The sequence below is a fragment of the Schistocerca nitens genome, chromosome 12 (genome assembly GCF_023898315.1).
Source record: "Schistocerca nitens isolate TAMUIC-IGC-003100 chromosome 12, iqSchNite1.1, whole genome shotgun sequence".
NCBI lineage: Eukaryota > Metazoa > Arthropoda > Insecta > Orthoptera > Acrididae > Schistocerca > Schistocerca nitens.
This window is the reverse complement of record NC_064625.1, coordinates 1,966,075-1,989,295: the sequence shown is the minus strand read 5'-3', so window position 1 is coordinate 1,989,295 and position 23,221 is coordinate 1,966,075. Positions and strand designations below refer to the sequence as shown.

At 43.8% G+C, this 23,221-nt stretch overlaps 1 protein-coding gene and 1 non-coding gene across 6 annotated transcripts in view; one reads left to right on the top strand and one right to left on the bottom strand.

Moving 5' to 3' along the window:
* LOC126214845 (protein roadkill) overlaps nucleotides 1-23,221 on the bottom strand; it is a 344,850-nt gene that overhangs the window by 5,972 nt on the left and 315,657 nt on the right. For all 5 annotated transcript variants that reach the window (XM_049941480.1, XM_049941481.1, XM_049941479.1 and 2 more), the window contains 5 exons: nucleotides 12,245-12,366; nucleotides 11,728-11,879; nucleotides 11,456-11,583; nucleotides 4,405-4,582; nucleotides 4,122-4,300 (listed from right to left, as the gene is read on the bottom strand). In XM_049941480.1, coding sequence (XP_049797437.1) covers nucleotides 4,122-4,300; nucleotides 4,405-4,582; nucleotides 11,456-11,583; nucleotides 11,728-11,879; nucleotides 12,245-12,366 — 759 coding nt within the window. The remainder of the gene's footprint in view (nucleotides 1-4,121; nucleotides 4,301-4,404; nucleotides 4,583-11,455; nucleotides 11,584-11,727; nucleotides 11,880-12,244; nucleotides 12,367-23,221) is intronic.
* Trnat-cgu (transfer RNA threonine (anticodon CGU)) lies at nucleotides 2,433-2,507 on the top strand. The gene has a single exon. It is a non-coding gene; the product is annotated as a tRNA-Thr (tRNA).

Here is a 23,221-nt window from a genome sequence, read left to right as displayed (position 1 = left end):
GCTATCGACCGAGCTCTCGTTTTAGTCGAGCCGTGTCAAATGTTCTCTCAAAGTACACTTATTTCGTTACTATCTGACAAACTGTTTTCTCGCAGTATAAGGCAGTGCCACTTCATTTGTTATTATCTGACAAACCGAATCTTTGAAATTTGCACGTGGCACATTTCGGCAAGTTACACTCTCTCGTTCCCAGTGCCTCTTATCGTCCGAGTTTCACTTACACGAAAAGCTACAGTCCCAACACTTTCACAGGAGACTTCCCGACGTTTATACTCGGTATTAACATATTTCACTTTTCGGGAAAACTTTCCTTACTACTGCCAACACTCTTTGCTGCTCCCACCATCCACTATTTTTCTGGCCGTACAGTAAAACTTTTTTTATTACCTCGAACGACTCAATCCCTCGGCATCACACCAATTTCACTGCACTCCGTTCTCATATTTTTACCTTTATCGATCATACTGTAAGCTTTTTCCGTGACATCTTCCGTTCCGTTCAACCGGTTTTCCAAACCTTCTCACACGGGGAAGGGTATATTACGAATACTGTTTTCCACTTTGAACTATGGAAAAGGTGTAATAATAAAACTGGTGGAATAATAAAAACAGATAAAAACAGATCACTGCTACAAATTTAAAAGAAGAGTTTTTTTTACAACACGCAGACTACAGAAAGAATATAGTGTTAAAAATTTGTGTCAAAATCACCACACAGAGGTCTTTAGTACTTCAGTAGACAGTAAATGCAATTACTGACACTGAAGCAGTGGCCAGAGTTCATTGTGCCAAACTCTACTGTGAATTGGTAGCAATAATAACTTAACATTCTCATGTCCCTTTAAAACACACAAACATTTAACACAAAGAGGAAAATGAGAACTCCATATTCAGGAAGTTTGAGCACAGCATTCACTGTGCTTAGACTGACACTACCATTTACCTGTAACAGTTAGCACATGTTTTCACTTAATAAATTCTACCCCCTTTGCAACTCTTAGGATGTCTACTGGCAAGCAGATTTGTGTCACTGCCACTGCCAGTATGTGAGTGTAGCTTATTTAAGACTAAGTTTCACCCAAAATTTTGAGCATTTGACAACATACTTTCAACTGTCCATTTCTCTGCAAGTGAGCAGAGTACCACCCCAATGACTGTTGTGCTTTGCTCACTGCAGTATGTAACAGCCAACTGCACGCACCAAACCAAATATGAGAATGTGCGAACTAGGAAAGAGATGTATCAACCTGCAGAACATGTTTTAGTAGGAAACCATCATACAATGTACATTAACATTTTTACAATCTTCTCAGAAGATAAAAAATGAAACTACTCTAAATCAAAAATATATTATGCAGAATGGTAATTTTATTCACTTGAAAGTGACAGTTTTCCTCTCCCCTTAGTTTCAGTTAAGCACGAGAGAGAGAGAGAGAGAGAGAGAGAGAGAGAGAGAGAGAGAGAGAGAGAGAGAGAATTACTATGTAAATTCAACTTCATTGTTCTTTTATATTGTAATTTTCTTTCCCATTTAAAAATCATTTTCTATGGTTGTGCCACTCAGTTGTCACCTGATAATCAACGAATAACCTAAAAACCAGTTTCTGAGGACACATTTAATAGTTGCAGAATACCACAGAACTGCTCCCATTGTCGATGTTATTCTTTTAAGTAATAACAATGCAGTTAAAGTCATCAAAATAAAGTAATCGAAACCAGTTTAAAGATTTTCTGTGCGTAATTCAGAACAAAATTATACAGGGTGCTTCATGAAGATACGCAAATATTTTAATATGTTGTTCCACAAGGAAAACAAAAGAAAAATTTCATACGAACATATGTCCGCAAATGTTTATTTACCGAGTTACAGCTAATTAAGATTTTGCCTGAAGTTGGTAATTTTGCTAATATGAAGCCATCACAAAACTGTACAATGTTACAGTAAAGCACGATTTCCATTTATTTTGTTGTTAGTGATCTGGTGAATAATAAATCAAGCCCAAGACACGTACCTGCAGTAGTTTTCCAGAATATCCCAGTAAGTATATATATGACGGTAGTATCTGTTCCCGAAAGAACAGTTACCGTAGATGACCACGCAGCTCTGCTAGAAATGAAAAGATAATTAAATGGACACCCTAGCTGCAAAGAAGCATCTATGTATTTCATTGGGGACGTGTTGAAAATGTGTGCCCTGACCGGGACTCGAACCTGGGATCTCCTGCTTACGTGGCAGACGCTCTATCCATAGGAGCCACTGAGGGCACAGAGGATAGTGCGCCTGCAGGGACTTTCCCTTGCACGCTCCCCGGGAGTATGATGGGCAAACATCTATTAGGCGCACTACGAATGTAGTGGTGTGGACATGTCGGGAATGTGGGTCTCACGGCGAGTGTGCAAGGGGTAAGTCCCTGCAGACGCACTATCCTCTGTGCCCTGGGTGGCTCAGATGGATAGAGCGTCTGCCACGTAAGCAGGAGATCCCGGGTTCGAGTCCCGGTCGGGGCACACATTTTCAACACGTCTCCAATGAAATACAACACCACCTGTTTGCAGCTAGGGTGTCCATTTAATTATCATTTCATTTATCCCAATAAGCAAAGAAGTAATTTCTTAATATTTTTAATTTAGCAACTACTTGGACCATTTTTTTTTTAAATTCCGAACAATTGCACATAGTTTTCAACAGAAGTTGTAGAGAATTTAATTTTGGAAAAATGACGGTGATAACATTAACTGAAACTGCACGAATGTGTCAGATAATCTGCTTTTATTAATACCGTAGCACACGTGAACTCTTGTTAAATTGGAAAAAACAAAGCTCAGTGTTTAAGTTGTACAGTGCACATACAGTTTCATATTACATTTACAATAAATGTTCAAAAAATGCAAGGCGTTTAGCTGCACATGTATGAACAGATTTTGTTGCTTGTTTCAGTTTCACACGTTTGTATAATAAATAATCTTTGCTTCTCTGTATGTTATGGAAAACTACAGCAGATACACATCTGGGACACTTTTGTTAGATTCACCAGACCAATAACAACAAAACAAATTGAAATCGTGCTTCACTTTAACCTCTTACAGTTTTTCCAATGGCTTCGTATTAGCGAAGTTGCTAAATTTCGGGCAAAATCTTTTATTAGCCTAACTGCGTAACTAGACATTTGTGGACCCATTTTTTTGGTTAGTTTTACTTGCAGAATAACATAGTAAAATATTTGCATATCTTTGTGAATCGCCTTGTATATTTAACGAAGTTACTTTAATTTACTACGAGAAAACTGAAGTACCTGCAACGCAGAATGACACCCCATTACAGCCACTAATGTTGGCAGGTATTAAAGATAATGTAACACTATCTATCTTCAATACGATTACGAGCTCGGCACCAGTTTTCGAAGCCGTACAGTCGGATACAGATTCGAGCCTACAGGGCGACAATACGGACAGTAAGTTGGAGAGATTCTTTTATATCCAGATTTAACACTACAGAAACACAAAAGCACTAGCTACCGACACACAGACTCGTCCCAGTGATTTCGAGGAACTCAAATTTTCATCGTATCTCAATTTGAGCCAAAATTTTCCCACCTACACATTCAGTGTTCTCAGTTCACCTACCTCTCCGACTCCACTCCGACACCAGATTTCACACGAACTCAGCAAGGAATCGAGGGCAAGTTGTGTCCAAATTGTTATTTCCTGGATCCTCGGCCGTATTCCCCAAGCCGCTGTACGGTACCTCGTTCCACAACTAGCCATCCCCTAAACTGTTCCACTCGCAAATGGAAAGAGGGAAAAAATATTTTCTTCACAGTCACAGGAGAGAACTGTGGACAAGTCGAGTGGAACTATCTGGGCAAATATCATTCCCTATATCCTCACCCTACATCTACACGTACATACACACAGGGATTCCATCCAAATTGACAAAGTTTTTCTGTAACCCTCGTGCGTGCCTTATTTTAGCAGTACAGAGGTGAACGGACAAGTATAAACCTTTGACGAAACAGTCACTGGAACCTACTGGGTGTTTTAGGGCACTGATCTAGTGTAATAGTAACCCACATTTAACACAACAGTCAGTGGCGCAACACCGACCACAAGGGGGAGACTCACCTTGTCGGCGGCCGCGAGCAGGTCGTCCGCCATTTTCTCCAGCGACGTGGCTCGACCCGTGTATATGAAACGCAGCATTTCCCTCAGTACTTCGTGGTCTACGTCCGTAATATCTACTCGATTATATTTTCGCTCCTCCATCTCGTGTTCAAACATAGCCGCAAATACTGGGCTCCGCGCTGAAAAGAAGACGGTACACTAAAAATCCCTACCCTCTAAAGTACGTGCGACAAATGACAGACCGACTCGTCTAAAGAATTTACTAAAAAATGAAGTAACTTACCGGCAAGGATAGCTTTGTGGGCCTGGAACTCTCTCCCACTGACGGAGAGCGTCACGTCGCTGAACCTCTGATTGTCGAACAGTGAGCCCAGGTCCTCCGACAGCCGGCACTCTGGCACTTTGAACTGAACGGCGTTTGACTGACCCGAGATGTTCACACTGTCTGCCACTACACTCACCTATGAACACACAAGAAAAATAGAGGTATATACACATATATTAATGGGGGGGGGGGGAGGCTCGCAATTTATAAAAATAAAGAAATTCTGAACATGATATATTAAAAAAGATATATATTAACCATTTGACTGGAGGAAGTGAGGTCTGGTGGATGTGCCTCAGGTGCTGCCCTGTTTGCACACCTCACTACACCATATGTATCCGAGACTTTCTAGGCTCGAAATTTCTAATTTTTTTTTTTGTTGGAACAACACACACTCTCAGTATTGTGTGAAGGGGAAGAATCGATAGGAAACCACTACATCCTTCGTAATGCAGCCAACTGTGTTTACGGGAAATTACCGAGTGCGGCAACAATCCGCAGTTGTTACACGTGGGCTTTATTTCCCACACGGTGAGCTATATCGAGGGACGGCACACGTCTTCGGCACGGGACGACGATCGCAGTGACTTTCTCAAAAACGGAAGAACTCGAGTCAACTGCAGGTCTGCCCTAGAGATCACGGATTTCCGAAGTGTGGACATATTAAGAACATGTGCCACGTCAGAATGAACGGAAGATAAACTTTGAAAATCACTATTATTTTCTATGTGCAACAATGAAGTGGTCACGTAATGTAGTTCGTACAGTAGAATCTTAAGTTATTTGTAGAAATGTAACTAGCAGTTTCCTATTTCAAAGCATTTATAAGAAACTCAGAAAACAAGTCGGAGAACAGCAGTTACACACGTAAAGAGGAATCTCGTCGTCAGACTGGAAGTAACACCTCATTTGTGGGGACCCTGGAAGAACACAGATCTCACAAAAAATCTTGATTTCTTGAAATGAAGCGAAAGCAACCTTTGCAAGCAATTATTGTATCGATCACAAAGTGTGATAAAAGTGAAAAACACTAAAGAAAATTGATACGTAGGAGTACCGGAGGAGGAAACGATAGTGTTTTTTGCAAAGACTTGTCAGAAATAACGCATTTCCCAGACCGACTGAATAAACAAATCGGAAAAAGAAACTGTGCTTTTTAAACTAAGCACTAGAGATTTATCACTAAGAAACTCGGTGCCAACGACTTAGTACAGGCCGTAGAATTTTATTTGACGAAGATAATTTTTCGTAAAGTATCGGAATGTAACAGGCGGCCAACTGCTTTGCCATATAGTAATCTACTGCAGTGGACGACCAGTGAATACGCGGCAAGCTTCAGATCGAAGGACAGCGGTGCAACCACTTTGCAGCTTCACCGAGAGCGACAGAAGCAGTGCAGTCGACAATACGACAAGGTCTAAGGCTCGGCAAAGCCGAATGAGCCATACAAACTACAAAACATTAATAAATTTCTCTCTCTCTCGTGTTAGTATGGGGTTGGAAGAGAATGGAGTTTAAGTAATGATTTTCTGTGCAAGTGTCAGTAACTGTCTCGAATTAGGGAATAGTTGTGCAATTAGTATTATTTAATTCCCGTGTCAGTATTAAAACTTTCAGCGAGGGAATTTTATGAGCTATTTCTGACCTAGGTACTTATCTGTAAACAGAGATAGGACAAACGAATATTAACTTAATTGCTCAAAGTGTTAGGTTTAAAAAAGCTCTTGCTGACGTGAAGCCAAATTAAGGATAGGTAACTACAGTAACTATTGACCTCAATATCAAATTAGATACAGGTAACGATAAAACATTCCAACAAGCCACAAAGTTGAAACCTGGAATTGATAGCAAGGCAATATTGGGGAAAATTTAAGTTTATATTGAAAGGATAGACAAACGGGAAACTGAGGTGGCGTATTTGTCGCAGTAGTCAAACTCAAATCTGCCGAGTCAGAAACTGACGCTACATGTGAGATTGTTTAAGTGAGACTCTCTATCAGGGACGAGCACAAAACAGTCGTCGCATCCTACTATCGCTCTCCAGACGACTCGTGATGTAACTGAAAACTTTAAGAGAAAACCTCAGTTCACTTGTACGTAAGTTCCCCAATCTTACTGTAATCACCGGTGGAAAATTTAATCGTGCAACAATTATTTGGGAAAATTAGTTCTCTCAGTGATCGATGTGATAAAACATCCCGTGAAACGTTACTACGTGCCTTCTCTTTAACGAACAGATAGTCAGGAATCCCACTCGTGGTGGAAATATACTGGATCTAGTAGCAACAAATACACCTGTCCTCTCTGAGGATGTCCACACAAGCTGGCATCAGTGACTGTGGCACGGTTGTGGCAACAACGATTACCACTGTACAGAAGACTACTGAAACAAAGATATATACGACCACTGAACTACATAAAAAAATCAGTGGTGTCATATCTCAATGACGAACTTGACACTTTGAGCACAGGTCGGGAGTGCATAGAAGAACTGTGGCTCACATTTAAAAGTATAGCTGACCATACACTGGACGGATATGTAACTAGTAGAACAGTTCGTAATGGGAGGGAACGTACTGAAAATTTTGGATCGAGGCAACCGGGCAGATGCAGTATTTCTTTATTTCCAGAGAGCATCTGACTCAGTGCCAGACCTACGCTCACTGTCAAAAGTACGACCGTACAGGGTATTTAGTGAAATTTGTGACCGGACTGAAGACTTTTTGGTAGAGAGGACACAGCGCGTTATCTCTGATGGAGGGTCACTGTCAGAAGTAGGAGCAACTTCTGATCTGATGTGCCCCAGGAAAGTAAGTGTGCTGGGGGTCTTGTATATTAATGACCTTGCAGACAATATTAACAGATGATGAAGTTATCTATAATGAAGTACTATCTGAAAGAAACTGCATAAATATTCAATCAGATCTTGATAAGATTTCGAAGTGGTGCAGAGATTTGCAACTTTTTTAAATAAAAAAACCACACAGGCACACACTACAATATCAATGAGTTGCTGTCGGAGTCGGCCAACTCTCACAAATACCCGGGTGTAACACTTCGTAGAGATGTGAAATGGAACGATCTCGCATGTTCCGTTGTGGGTAAAGAAGGTGGTACGACTGGTTTATTGGTAGAATGTTAGGGAAGTGCAATCCATCTACACATCACTTTTGTGACCAGTTCTAGAATATTGCTCTAGTGTGTGGGATCCGTACCAGATAGGACTCTCAGGGGATATTTAAAGTAAACAGAGAACAGCAGCACAAACGGCCACAGGTGTGTGTAATTCTTGTCACCGAGATACTGAAGGAACCGAACTGGAAGACTTTAAGATCGACAAACTATCCCGAGAAAGTTTGAGAACCCGCTTTAAACGATTAGGAATGCTACAAACCCCTACGTATCACTTCCACAGGGATCGTGAGGATAGATTAGAGTAATTACTGCACACATCGAGGCATTCGTTCGACCGATCGTTCTTCCCGTGCTCCGCACGTGAATGTAATGTGAAGAAACCCCAGTAACTGGTACAGTGGGACCTACCCTCTGTCGTGCACCTCACAGCGGTTTGCAGAGTACAGATGTCTACGTGTAACTCGGCAGAACGTATTGCCGAGTCAAATCGGGAAAATGTGCAGATAAAAAAAATATTACAGTTAGAGAAACACAAACTCAATTTGAAAAACAAATTACGTTCTGAGATAATGAAGCATTAAGATTTATTTAGAAATAAGGTAAATGAACGCTACTGAATGTGAATTTGTGGAAGTGCTGAAATAAATTTCTGACTGAGTTAAGGTTAAACGTTTTGCAATATGTAAAAATTCATATGAAACAGCTGTCTCAGGTTCCACTTTCACAACATTGGAGAAACCTGCAAATGATTTGAAGGTTTTGATTTGACCAAACAAAATTTTCAAGAAAAAAGTTCTCATAGTAAGTAAATGATATACTTTTTAAGCTTTGCTTCACAAACTTTATTATTGCTGTACGACCTAGGTTTCAGGTCGTAAGCCCATTTTTTAGTACGCAACTGAGCCACACAATGAGAACCGGACAAAGATAAATGAGTCAACTTCTTAATGAATCTTTGTCTTAGACTGTAAAAGTTTTCTGTTGACAATTTTGACAAAATTATGTATCAAATATGACTAAATATACATTGGAGTAGAGCTACACACAGGAACAGAACTTTTGTTATGTGTGAAGGCGCCAGTATTCTTACATGTGGAGGTTATTGTCCAAATGTTGTGACTTACTGAACTGAGTTTGTCCATTCAATAATAAATGTGAGGATACACTCAACTGCCCCCTAATTTCAAAAATTTCCGAGTGAGCTGTACACCATTTTACTGTGTATGTAGGACTTTTACATCTATTCTGTATTTATGGTTTTCATTTACAGAATGTTCAGCAAATGGTGAATCTGTCTCCTTTAATCTCCACCTTCTATAATGGTCTCTGAACCTAGTGCATATTGACACCCCCCCCCCACCCCCTACTGCACCCAGTGAGCAACACAAACACACATGTAATTTTGTCAAAATTGTCCACAGAGAGAACTTTTACAGTTCAAGTCAAGAATCGATACACTGAAAAATTGAAATTTTTGTCTCTACCTGGTTCTCATATTTGGGATCAGTTACGTATTAAAGAATTGCTCTATGATGCAAAACCTGGAACTACAGTAATAATAAGGTTTATGGAACAAGACTAAAAAAGTGTGTCCTTTAGTTAATACAATGTTTCACCAACAACCCACAGTTTAATCAAAGCAATCAAAGAAGTCATTTGTGAGAACACCTCATTAATCGAGTGATCGAGAAAGTCGAAGCAAACTTTTCAACATTGTGAGCTGAATGCAGAAGAAGAAGACAGAGGAGAAGGGGGGAAGGCGGGAGGGGGAGACAGAGACAGAGAGAGAGAGAGAGAATTTACATTGTGCACAAAGCTACAGACCGACTGGCGGATGAAATTTATGAACAGATTTTTGTAAACCCTTTAAAATTAACTGGAATTAGTTTATGTAGCAATTAGTGCCAATTTGTTTGGGACATTTGAGTCTGATGGAAGAATATGTTTTTGTGACTTAACAATGGCACTAAGGAGAAGAGTTTCTAATGAAAGGAGAGTTATGTTTGTTTTTGTTGAAAAGCTGCACTTTTTTTAGATTTAAATATAGAACTGAAAGAGAGAATGGTTGCAGAATGGGAAACTTGTGCTTACATTTGGGAATTGAATTTTACTGGAAAGAATACCACATGACATATTAAGCTACTCAAAAAACCACCAGATACATTAATATGCCTTCTCAGGAGGCTCATATTCATTGCAAATTTGTAGCAGAGGGGAACTCTACATCACAAGCCCCTCAAGATTAAGAGGTAAGATGGCTCAGTACACAGCCTATCAAACACTGAACACAGATCAAGCACAGAAAGAAGAAGAAGAAGCCATACTGAACTGTGAAAAAAGGAGCAAAACAAAGACAGTGAATGGTCGAAAGTGAAGATGTGCAACATCAAGCGTAGAAAAGCCACGATGGCGTGGCTATGTAGTCACAGTATTTGACTGCATGTTCAACCCCCCCCCTCCATATTTTTTTTCTCACAATGATATAAACTGTCCGTCCAGTCTCAGAACTGTCTGTTCGTTGTATTAAGATCTGTGTCTGCGGTGTGGTGTAACACCATTCGCAACAGCGAGAAATAAGACGTGACCTCCGATTTGTTCTACCAAGTACCACGTGTTATCACTCTTGCATTCCAATTTGGAGATTTTAACTATGTCCTCAGTTGTAACATAGTTCACACCTATTTACTTGTCGTTTTCATTTCTGCGAGAAGTCTCTGCGATATCTCCCTCTCTGTCATCTTTCGTCACATTTACTTGCAACGGTAATATATTCTTACCGGATGTAAGCAGTGTGTAGTATGACAATTGCCGAGACTACAGAAGCGGAACAGGCATCAGTGACCGGACAGAAAGGGGGGAGGGGGGAGGGGGGGGGGAAGGAAGGAAAGAAAGAAAGAAAGAAAGAAAGAAAGAAAGAAAGAAAGAAAGAACACAAGGGAGATCTGAATAAGGATCTACTGGTTTGCAATTCAACTCCGCGATCACACAATCTCAACACATTGGTTCTTTCATTTCTCTCTGTGTTTGGGCCCTTCACCATTTCGATTTTGTTTGTTTCCGTGCTTTGTGTGGGTTCAGTTTTTGACTGGCTATCTGCTGGGCCATCTTACCACTAAATATGAGGGGGTGGGGATGGGGGTGAGGGTGGGAGTAGAGGGGGAGGGTGCAATGGGGAGATTTCCTCGTCAATACCCACTTTTAAAAAAATTATAGAAAAGTTAAGTTGTTTTCATCAACCTTTTTTGCTTGCTGTGGAACGAGAGTTTTTAGTTGCCGCAGAAATTTTATTTCATACTCAGATCGATTAGTAACACTTTTGCTAGAATACTTGAGCAGAATTGGAGACTCAGTCAGTGAGATGCTGTCAGTAACTACTGGATTCTGTATAAGATTGTTCATCTACTTTCATTGTAAATTAACAAATCTCTGGTGTATACAAGCAACAACCAGTGAACATTGCTGGCACCCTCCCCAGCCTTCCCACTACCCTCGGGAGGCACGTCCACACTAGTCAGTCTCCCCACAGAGTATTTATTATAGATCATTATACTTTGGATTAGCATTGCAGGAATTCACACACACACACACACACACACACACACACTGAATTATTACTTCATAATCACCACAATATATTTTGCCATTGTTGTATTAATTTTGTGTTTTGTAGCTTCCTTTTGACCGTTTGAAACTAGGACAATTTCAGACACACAGCACTAGGAACAAACAATTCACAATGAATGACATAATCATTGCAAACTAGGAAGCATCAATACAATCTAACTCCAAAGGGACAAATCCGACAAGTTTCCTGTATGTCGGGGCACCGAGTGGGATTTATCGGAGGTAGCTAGGAAATCTAGTAACAATTTACCTCACAAAAAATGGTGAGTTTATCATCCGGGAGAAGACCATTTGCTTCGTCCAGGAGAAAATCCCTCCGGATGAACTTTTTGAAGCCCCAGTCCTTGCCTTGAACGAATCTGTAAGCTCGCTGGCTCTCTGCAAAGAGAAGTTAGAGGCAGTGTAAAATACGACACGACTGACACCGTACAGAAAAAATACACTATTAATCTCGCAGATGTAACACGGGTAAGTAATGTACGAGAAAGGTGCATTACGGGCAGCAGGAGAACTGAAACTTACCCATCGCTTTGGTCTCTTCTCGTTTGGCATTAAGAATGGAGAATTTAAACTTTGCCCGAACTTCTGACTTGTTGCAGGAGACTAGAAGCAAGTATAGGGAGAGGTAGTCCTTGCTTTCTTCATCCAAACCTTTTGGATTGACTCGTAAACACCTGCAAAAAATTTTCAGTGTATCTGACTTCACAAGTAAATCTTTGTAATTTAAAATCAAATGCATGGAGCTCTTTGCACTGAAAAATACAAATTTGAAAACCGTACACTAAAAATTGTATTCTAGTAGGTGGTATGCAGACTGAAAATGAGATGAGGCCAGTGTAGTGATATTTAGCAGGTTGCCCTTGGCCCAACTCAAATGCAGTACTACAAGTAAATCAAGAATTGGAGTGTAAGTGTAAAATATTCTGTGAACACATTTACTAGATAAGCCTATTCACAACGAGTTAAATTGGCCACATTCAGTATTTCTGTGCTCTCTACGAATACAAAAGCTATAGCTGCGAATGCCACAATAACTTACCATTTCAATTTATCATTGGCGCCTGCCGAAAATGTTGACGATTTTAGAACTTCGCCCATCTCTTCGCGACAAAAACTGAAATTGTTTATTGTCCACATATAGCTAAATTTGACAACTTTGACCTGCAAATAAAAGAAGACAATAATTACACACCTTTTAAAGAAATTTATCTAAATCTAAAAACATCTGTGAAAGGCTCATTAGAGTGAGTGGGGGGAAAAATTGTTGCCCTACAGCATTTTGTCTTCAGCCATTCCCGTCTGAGTTCAGAGCATTTTTGCGACTCACTCTCAGTGAGAAACTGACTGGCAACAAATCTAACAGCACATTCCCGAATCACTTTGTTATCTTCCTTTAATGAAGCTTCGTGGGGTTCCCGAAAACTCCGACAGCACTAGATTACGGGTCACGAGCGCTGTGTGTGCCGTCTCTCTTATAAATGGAATAACTTCCCCAGTCTTCCTGACAGCTCACCTGTGCACCCAATGCATCTAAGTCATTACAAACAAACACTCAATCACTGACTGTAAAGCAGCATACCATTAATCCCGTGCAGATAATGAAAAGTCCCGAAGTTATTTCGTGCAAGACTGCAAGTGCCTACGACAGCACACTGAGGTGTTTTTGATGATTGGAATCTGTTTTGTTTCTGAAGCAGCAACTAATTCTTACAGTTTATTTCTTAATTAGAACTCGTATTCCACGAACACGCCGTCAGGGCTACAGGCCGATGCGCTCGGCGAGGGGGTGGGCGTGGGTGGGGGGGGGAAGGGGTAGTGGCACTGGTTACTGTGCAATCAGTTCCCTCAGTATGTTAAATGGTCCACATTCCTAATAAGGTGGCGAGTCATTTCCCAATATTGTGTGTCTAATGGTCAGCTAACAACAACAACAACAACAACAACAACAACAACTGGCGTCACCCCCAACCTCGTTTCACGTAATCAGCTGGTCGTTGTCAGTCCTGAGACTGGTTCGATGCAGCTCCCCCTGCTACTCTCGTGTGCAAGCTGCTTCATCTCCCAGTACCTACTGCAACCTACATCCTTCTGTATCTGCTTAGTGATTTCATCTCTCGGTCTTCCTCTACGATTTTTACCCTCCACGCTGCCCTCCAATACTAAACTGGTGATCCCTCGATGCCTCCGATTGTGTCCTACCGACCGATCCCTTCTAGTCGAGTTGTGACAAAAATTTCTCTTCTCCCCAATTCTATTCAGTACCTCCTCACTGGTTACACGATCTACCCATCTGATCTTCAGCATTCTTCTGTAGCACCACATTTCGAAAGCTTCTATTCTCTTGTCTAAACTAACTTCTGTACACAGTTACACTCCATACAAATACTTTTAGAAAGACTTTCTGACGAATCTATATGTCAACAAATTTATCTTCTTCAGAAACACTTTCCTTGCCATTGCTAGCAAACACTTTACACCTTCTCTACTTCGACAATCGCCAGTTATTATGCTCCCCAAATAGGAAAAAACGTCTATTACTTCAAGTCTCATTTCCTAATCTAATTCCCTTAGCATCACCTCAAACTACATTCCATTATCCTCATTTTGCTTTTGTCGATGTCCAGCTTATATGCTCCTTTTAAGACACTGTCCACTCCATTCAGCTGCTCTTTCTACATCTACATTTATACTCCGCAAGCCACCCAACGGTGTGTGGCGGAGGGCACTTTACGTGCCACTGTCATTACCGCCCTTTTCTGTTCCAGTCGCGTACGGTTCGCGGGAAGAACGACTGTCTTAAAGCCTCCGTGTACGCTCGAATCTCTAATTTTACATTCGTGATCTCCTCGGGAGGTATTAGTAGGGGGAAGCAATATATTCGATACCTCATCCAGAAACGCACCCTCTCGAAACCTGGCGAGCAAGCTACACCGCGATGCAGAGCGCCTCTCTTGCAGAGTCTGCCACTCGAGTTTGTTAAATATCTCCGTAACGCTATCACGCTTACCAAATAACCCTGTGACGAAACGCGCCGCTCTTCTTTGGTTCTTCTGTACCTCCTCCGTCAACCCGATCTGGTACGGATCCCACACTGATGAGCAATACTCAAGTATAGATCGAACGAGTGTTTTGTAAGCCACCTCCTTTGTTGACGGACTACATTTTCTAAGGACTCTCACAATGAATCTCAACCTGGCACCCGCCTTACCAACAATTAATTTTATATGATCATTCCACTTCAAATCGTTCCGCACGCATATTCCCAGATATCTTACAGAAGTAACTGCTACCAGTGTTTGTTCCGCTATCATATAATCATGCAATAAAGGATCCTTCCTTCTATGTATTCACAATACATTAGTCTATGTTAAGGGTCAGTTGCCACTCCCTGCACCAAGTGCCTATCCGCTGCAGATCTTCCTGCATTTCGCTACAATTTTCTAATGCTGCAACTTCTCTGTATACTACAGCATCATCCGCGAAAAGCTGCATGGAACTTCCGACACTTATCTACTAGGTCATTTATATATATATTGTGAAAAGCAATGGTCACACAACACTCCCCTATGGCACGCCAGAAGTTACTTTAACGTCTGTAGACGTCTCTCCATACACGCATACTCCCAGTTACTTTCAGGTCCTTTGCCGTCTCTGGCCCAAAAACAATATATACATAACCTTTTCTTCAGCACTGCTTTGTTTTTTAATCAAACAAGGTAGTATACCATTTCTTCCTTTGAGTAATTAGCATATCCTGAATGTAGAAATGTTTACACATTTATTTTTATCAGTTTTAAAAACGTAGACTGTTGCTCGTAAGCAATAAAGTTCTTGCAGAATAACATATTACATTATTTTTACATGAACATAAACATACCTGAATGTTTTATGAAAGTGAATTGCTCAGAGGTTTTCATTCATCAGAGAGCAAACTTAAGAACGACAAAGGCGCCGTTCGGCAGCTCAGTTCCCGTCTCGGGACAGAACGCCGTGCTAGGAGGAGAGCTGCCAGCCCAAAATTAAAGCTCGACTTTCTTCTCTTACACATCCTAAAATGGACAACTGCCCACCGAAATATAAATCCTGCCACTTTCCGGTCACAGTGCAGCAATGTCGATACACCTTCAGTTCGAGAAAACAGTCTAGGTCGCAATGACGGCAGAAGCTTCACTGACGCGTTTCGCCTTTTCGAGTGAGGCAGCTTGAGAATTTGTTTTGGAACTGCGAGTAACACGTCGGTCGTGAGTAGCCGCAACCTTTCACTGTGCATTCGTCGAAATCCAGTACGCGCAAAATGTGTGCCGCAACTGAAATTTCAGTTTCGGGCTGTGCTAGAGATCAGTGTCACTACAGTCAAAAAAAAAAAATACAAAAGCAAAATAAATATCTCACACGTACGACGTCACGACAATGTCTACGACCGGTACGGTCGAGTGACGTCGAGCCGAGGGAACGACTACAGACGGAGGTAAGAATCTTACGATTTCCTGCCGGTGCAATACTTAGACAAAGTACAGACCACACACCCCCCTACCTCTTCCGTGCCGAACCGACGCCGAGTCACGCGACGGAGATCCGAAAGCCGAATTTCTGACGTTACGTACAGTGGGAGCTTCTCTCATTTATAGTGAAATCGATAAATGATTAACAATTGAACAACTTCTCCTCTCAGTAGTCGACAAGTATTACAGTCGACCCAATTTCTCGGAAATTCCCGATATCGCTGGAACAGTTGTCACTTTTACTTTAAGCTCGTCGAAAAGTTAGCAGTTTGAAACTGTACCGACACCTCTCTTTTTACGAGAGAGACAGACTTACAGTTCTTCGTCGAATTCCCGTACCTGTTCCACTGCGAATCATTTAGCTAACTGTTTGTACACCAGAAATTTAAATAAAACCAGTAGAGATAGCGAGACAAATTGAGGAAACTACGAGACAACGTTGTAAACCAGAGGACGGATGCACGACGGCCATCGGCGTGCCCCGCACGCGGCGCTCCAGCTGCGCTAATCTTATCGCGGGCCTCGGCGGCGAGGCCCCTCCTGTTAGCGCCGCCGCCTCACACCAAACAGGCGGTGGCGAAACGACCGACACCACTCTGTACTAACAGTATCACGGAAATAAAATTCACCACCCGTGTTTCGGAGCGGTACAGTTCCGTTGCCATCTCACTTTATTTGGGGTTTTCCAGGAAGCGCAACCGGATCAGTGTAACGCCTGGAAAAAGATACACTCGTCCTCGAAAAGTGGCACACGATGACCAGAGAACACACGGAAGATTATAAAAAGACGATACACTGGTCTGAAGTCACGTGCGACTCGGGGGCGCATATGAACAGACGACAGCTCAATTAAGCTATACCGAACCGTTAGCTTTTGTGACGAACGAGGTATCTCGATGTCAAACGATGACGACGGTGGTCGGAAGTGAGGAGCGCTGGACGTAAAACTCGGCACGCTAAACTGACGGGTGAGGACGACGGTTGCACCCCACACGCGGAGCAACTTCTAACGCATTGAAGTCCGCCTCCCGCCAATGTAGGGACGAGGCGTGACGGTGCACAAAACGCCACCACTCGGTGGCCACGGCTGGCCTGACACCTGGAAGTGACGGAGGAGGAAGCCCCGGTAAGCACAGTGCCCGTGTGCTCCATCTCAGCGACAGCTGTTCGTTTCCTGCCACCTCCGACCGTTCAGTCTCCCACTGACGCACAATGCGTCTGTCGGGAACTGAGACGACTGCGTGCGACACGATGAGACACTCGACGTCGACGTGGGAAACACGATCGAAGCTACGATAAAGAAATTAGGACTATTGCGACGATGGTTTCAGAAAAGGCAGCTACATTTCCCGGCCTCCAGAAAGTAAGTGTCTAGGCGTGCAACAACGTTACAGTAGGTTACATCACTAGCCCTCTGCTCCGCATTTGTAAAATTACTACGTTTACGTGAATGCTTCCGAGGAATTGACTCCTGGTAATGCCGGATTAGGGATCGGCTTCCCGTCGAGGGAGGTGCGAGACGAGAGACGGGAGAGAAGGGGAAATTTAAGATAAACGTAACATTTTAAAATTTATTAATGAGCAGCAACATCAAGTTTACCAGGAAGTTTCGGAATATCTTCTTTATAATTTTACGGTTACTACGGCGACACCTGGTTTTTATATACTGTAATACAGATGATGATTAAGAGTTTCATTTTGCAGTTTTTTAAATGAAATTTGAACGGAATTTCGCCTTACTGCCCGCACTACATTTAGAACGTTCACTGACGAAATCCGTCACCGTAAACGGTCAACAAAGCTTCGACTCATCGCTGCACGATTATTAAAACACACAAACTGCAATACTTCAGTGACCTGACAAGCATCACGGCCAGAAGAAAATATTTTTTCAAGTTGGGAGCGAAGTAAGGACGAACGAGTGGTACGCAGTTCCTCGGTTGCGGTCTCCCTCCCTGCTCGGGACGCGGGACAAACACCCCAGTGGGTTGCCGGGACTCGCTGCAGATGCCTTCAAGCAAACGGTCGGCCATTTAAGCCTGTCGTGTGTTACGAACGAAATCGATTTTCGCCAGCAAGCTCAAACTACACGTTAAATTTGATTACCACTTCACTTCGCGTCCCTTTACAACCCCGACACTAGCCTCTCTCTTTACGTATGCCACCACCAAAAGGCCTCATTCGTGGTCTCCGACGTAAAATTTCATTTCTTACCTTTTGTGTAGGTATTGTCGACGGTACGTTGTGTGTGCCCTGTACTCTGTGTACTTGTTGCTGGCAGCGGAAACGCTCACCTCCAGCTTACGTTGTGTATCGTTCAGCTGCTCTTCCGGCGGAGTTTGTTGTACGTTGCCAGTGGCACACAGCTGTACCTAACAGAGCCGAGCAGTGTCTGCATTACTGTTTCTTGTGGTCGCACGTTCGGTTGTGAAACAGCAGCTTGTTTACTGTTGGCACAAGAACCCGAAAAAAGCACACTTACATTACTTGTACGCGGTGTGCCACTGAACCACGCCTTTAATATCAGGAAACACCACTGAGCAACCTGCACTGTACTGTACGTGGAGTTCAGGTTCACACGAAACGCGTCTGCACTTGCGAAGATGTCGCTTAAAAATGAGAGTTCGTTACACTACGTATCAGCACATTTAAAACCTAGAAGTACGCCATTAAAATGTCAGGTAGAGTAAAAGAACGGCACGTGGTCACGTTTTTAGACATATAATGCCACTGAACAGGCAGGATACGCACGACAGGGAAGAAATTTTAATGCATTTGGTCCTAAACGTATCCTCAAATAAGCACCAGCGTTTTACAGTCACCTGGGGCTCAACCGCACTTGACCGATCTATACGAAATCTGGCAGCAAACTTCACCGCTCGCCCAGATAACTTCTGAAATCTTTCGAGAGTCTACGTACGTAATTGAGGTGGTAAGGTTCAGATATTGCACGTTACGTAACAGGTGCAAGACGGGGCGCGAGCGAAGAAGCGCTGCACCTGCGAGGTCTAACTTGCACACACATTCTGCCAGTATACGGAACAAATGTCTGACCGAGGCCGCACAGGCGTGGGTGACGCCGATCGGGATGTTCGGGTATTCCCGTCTCGAACTTTCCAGCAAATTGAAACAACACACGTGGGAAGATTCTCCGAAGACGAGAACCTTCTCGAGTGACCCCGTGACCGGGAAGGGGATTTCTGTCGTCGGGGAACTCGACGGCTGGCAGAAAGTCCCGACCGTCGTTCACGGAAGCTTTGACTAGTACGGCACGCAGTGCAGTTTCTCCTGTTCTCAAGTCCCCTCGTACCACTGAACGCAGCCCCCGGAATGCCTGGCGTCCGCGAGAAACCTGTGACGCGTACGTGCCGAGCAGCCTCGGGCGGAGATACGAGGCGGAAAGACGACGACCGTAGCCGCGTTGCAGCCGCCTTATCTGCCATCCCGACAACCGACACTCGTTTTGGTGTTTGTGGGGCGCCATTGCCGGTGTGGTTACACTGACGAGGAGGAAAATGAAGATGCTACGTAACACCGATGGCAACACAACTGTCTGCGAGGACGAATCGCGACTTCTGCAACAGAGTGTCTGGTAACGAGACAGGGGCTAATCCCACTCGTTATAATCCCCTAATGAAACAGCGCAGGGTTTGGGAAGCCTGTGCTCTTTCTTTCGGTTATTTGTTACATCCAGGACACGCGAAGGAGATTCCGTAAGAAAGACAATATTCTAGCGTATTTTAAGAGTCAAATTTTCGGCGCGTGTTACTTGGATTGTTGGGTCAGATGGGCAGGCGACACGAAGTCATTTAACGGAGCAGAGAACGGCTGTGGTGCACCTCGGCACAGTATTATTGCCTCTCGATCGTGTGCTTTTAAATCGAGTTATTAAATTATATTCGTGATCTGGATCAAGTAGAAGTGCCAATGACGCTCGTCAGCACACATCAAAATAATTACTAGCGAGGTGCGGCAAACCGAACATTATCTGCTAGCGCAACGCCGCATATCGCCACACAGGCTCACTTATCAGTTTTAAGGAAGCGATAATATGCGATGGATACACAGTAGCGGCAAATGTACCGATAGAGCTATGCGCTACGAAATGTCTATTTTACCGCGATTTTTCTTTCAACTGCCACACAGCTTCGTGTCCTAAGTATCCCCTGTAGCGTCATACCTCCAGTTCACGAGGTTTCTTCTCGTTGACAATGCGAAAAACCTAATAAAGTGAGTATAGGAAGTATTCGCACGAAACTTAACGCTGCCCGCCTGTCAAACATAATACGTTCGAATCTCGTAGAAAGCACAGTTTGCAGGTGTCGGGTACGTGTTTTAACGTGGTCCCCTACATCAGATTCTCGATTCTTGTACACGCGAGCGCTTTCCTTCGAGCACTCACTGAGCTTACCACAGAGGCGCGTTCACCGGTAAACAGCAAGCTGAGCTACCACTAAGCTGGTAGCACGTATTTCCAAGACGGCGACACCATTGGGTGAATACAGTACCGTTGTCTCAGTTAAGAAGTATTTATTCGCTGTGTCGAGATGACGTACACGACACGAAAAGTGTTCGAAAAAAATTCCATCTCGAGTACCTGAAGTCAAGTCTACTGAAGTTGGATCGAGAGGCTGCGGTGGAGAGTATTTGTGTGCCGACAATTTTGTCGTGCCCTCAAGCAGAAGAGATTTGTTACACGTTTTATCTGGAGTGTAGCACTGCGTGACAGCGAATCATCGGAGACGGAAAAATACTTTGATAGCTCTGAAATGTCGTTGTCGAGGAAAATACTAAAAGTGAAATGGAGACAGGTGATGGCTAAAGAACTGCTAAGATTAGGCGAGGAAAGTAAAACAGTACAAATGATAGTGAGGAAAACATCTGGGCCAGGACTCTTATTGAGTCCAGGAAAGTGGGGAGACCAACAGGACAACCTGAAATGCTGGACGATAGATGAGGCTGAAGTTAACAGCCAATTAAGAAACAAGCGCAACAGACACGAAGATTATGTGATTTCAGTCTTATGTCTTTCCATATTTTGGGTATTTCACAATGCAGTGACGTGTCACGAACAGCCGGAAGTTATCTTCAGTCTGTCAGCAGATAGAGACCAGACAAAGATTTATGGGAGCCGTATCAACAGCCGAGCAGCGACTTTCTTCCAGGCAGCAAATTGAGCAAGGAAACTAAACGGTTGTGTATACCTATATGTTTCCGTGCGAGTCCCAATTTTTCTCGTCTCGACCTCCTGATGCGAGATATGCACGCATGTGGAAATAGAATCTTTCTGCTTTCTGCAGTCAGCAGCAAATGCCTGTCGTCTAAACTTTCAACAGTTTCTCGCAAAAATAACGTCTTTCTGTCAGGTATTCCGATTCGAGCTCCCTGAACATTTGCCTATTACTCTCGTGTTAATCGAACCTAACGATAACAAATCTAGCCGCACGCACTCTGTATTACTTCTACGTCTTCCTTTAATCCTGCCCGGTGGGAATCCCAAACACACTAGCAGTACTGAAGAATCGGTGGCACCAGTCGCACATACATGAGAAAGTTTGTGTGTTCGTATCTTTGTTCTCCTACATAGTGAAGCGGGTGGACGGATTTGAGATCTCTGAAATAGCCTGTGCCCTGAATTAACACACAAAATACCTTTTTTTTCCGAAAAACTAGGAGCGGTTATGTGAAACAGGAATACTGGGGCCCCAAGACTAAATCACCAGGAAACAAAAAAATTCCTCAGTACCACGTGACGGGACCACCTACACTGATGAAAGCCGGCGCTACTACGTACCCTGTAGAGTTTCTAAACTCATTAGAGACGACGGGGGAGCCGTCCAAATTGGAGCTTAAGGTCGGTGCGCGTGTCACGCCAATGTGGGACCAGGATGCACCGATATCGCACAATGCGTCACGGAGCTCAGAAGTCATATCGCGCAGGCCAAATGAGAGTCTGTATTGCTACCACCCTGACGAACCCGCCTTTCCAGTTCGCTCTCGGCACCTGGCCCGCGCCGCGCCAGCCCGGGTCGCGTTAGTGGGCCGCGCGGCGACCGCGATTCGCCAAAGAGGTCGCGCCCCCAATAGCCGGCCGCGCCTCCGCAGATAAAGCCAGCGGGCCGGCAGGCCGTCTCTGAGAGGCGCCCCTCCTCATTTCGCGGCTGCGACTCTACGTCTACAGCTACAACTTTGTGATGCGGCCACGTGTTCCACCTGGAACGTCGCTCTTCGTGTTAAGCACTAACGACTCGGCAAGTAGTATTTAGTGCAGTTACACTATGATGGTAAGTATCCGGACATACCCAAAAACACACTTTTATATTAGGTGCTTTGTGCTGCCACCTACTGCCAGGTACTCCACATCAGCACCTCGGCAGTCGTTAAGACATCGTGAGAGCAGAACGGGGCACTCCGCGGAACTCACGGACGTCGAACGTGGTCAGGTGATTGGGTGTCTGTCACTTGTGTCTGTACGCGAGATTTCCACACTGCTGAACATCTCTAGGTCCACTGTTTCCGATGTGATAGTGAAGTGGAAACGTGACGTGACACGTAAAGCACAAAAGCGTACAGGCCGACCTCGTCTGTTGACTGACAGAAACCGCAGACAGTTGAAGAGAGTCGTAATGTGTAACGGGCAGACATCTATCCAGACCGTCACACCGGAATTCCGAACTACATCAGGATCCACTGAAAGTACTATGACAGTTAGGCGGGTGAGGCGGTCGAGCGGCGAAACGACGCCTCGCTTGGTGTAAGGAGCGTAAACATTGGACGACTGAACAGTGGAAAAACGTTGTGTGGAGTGACGAATCACGGTACACAATGTAGCGATCCGATGGCACGGTGTGGGTATGGCTAATGCCCTGTGAAAGTTATCTGCCAGCGTGTGTAGTGCCAACAGTAAGATTGGGAGGCGGTGGTGTCACGGTGTGGCACTATCACAGCACAGGCCTACATTGATGTTTTAAGCACCTTCTCGCTTCCCTGTCGAAGAGCAATTCGGGGATGGCAACTGCATCTTTCGACACAATCCAGCACCCGTTCATAATGCAGGGCCCGTGGCGCGTTGGTTACACGACAATAACATCCCTGTAATTGACTTGCCTGCACAGGGTCCTGATTTGAATCCTATAGAACACCTTTCGGCTGTTCTGGAACGCCGACTTCGTGCCAGGTCTCACCGACCGACATCGAAACCTCTCCTCAGTGCAGCACTCTGTGAAGAATGGGCTACCATTCCCCAAAAAACTTTCCAGGACCTGATCGAACGTATGCCTGCGAGAGTGGAAGCTGTCATCGAAGCCAAAACCATATCTAATTCCAGCATTTCCGATGGAGGGCGCCACGAACTTTGAGTCATTTACAGCCAAGTGTCCGGATACTTTTGATCACATAGTATTCCTACGAGGAAGTGTTATGCGGCAAAAATTTCTGTAATACCCACATAGATGGCGACAAAATAAATTACGTACGGTGGAAAGCGGCACTAGCTCTTAAAGCGTGGAACAGCG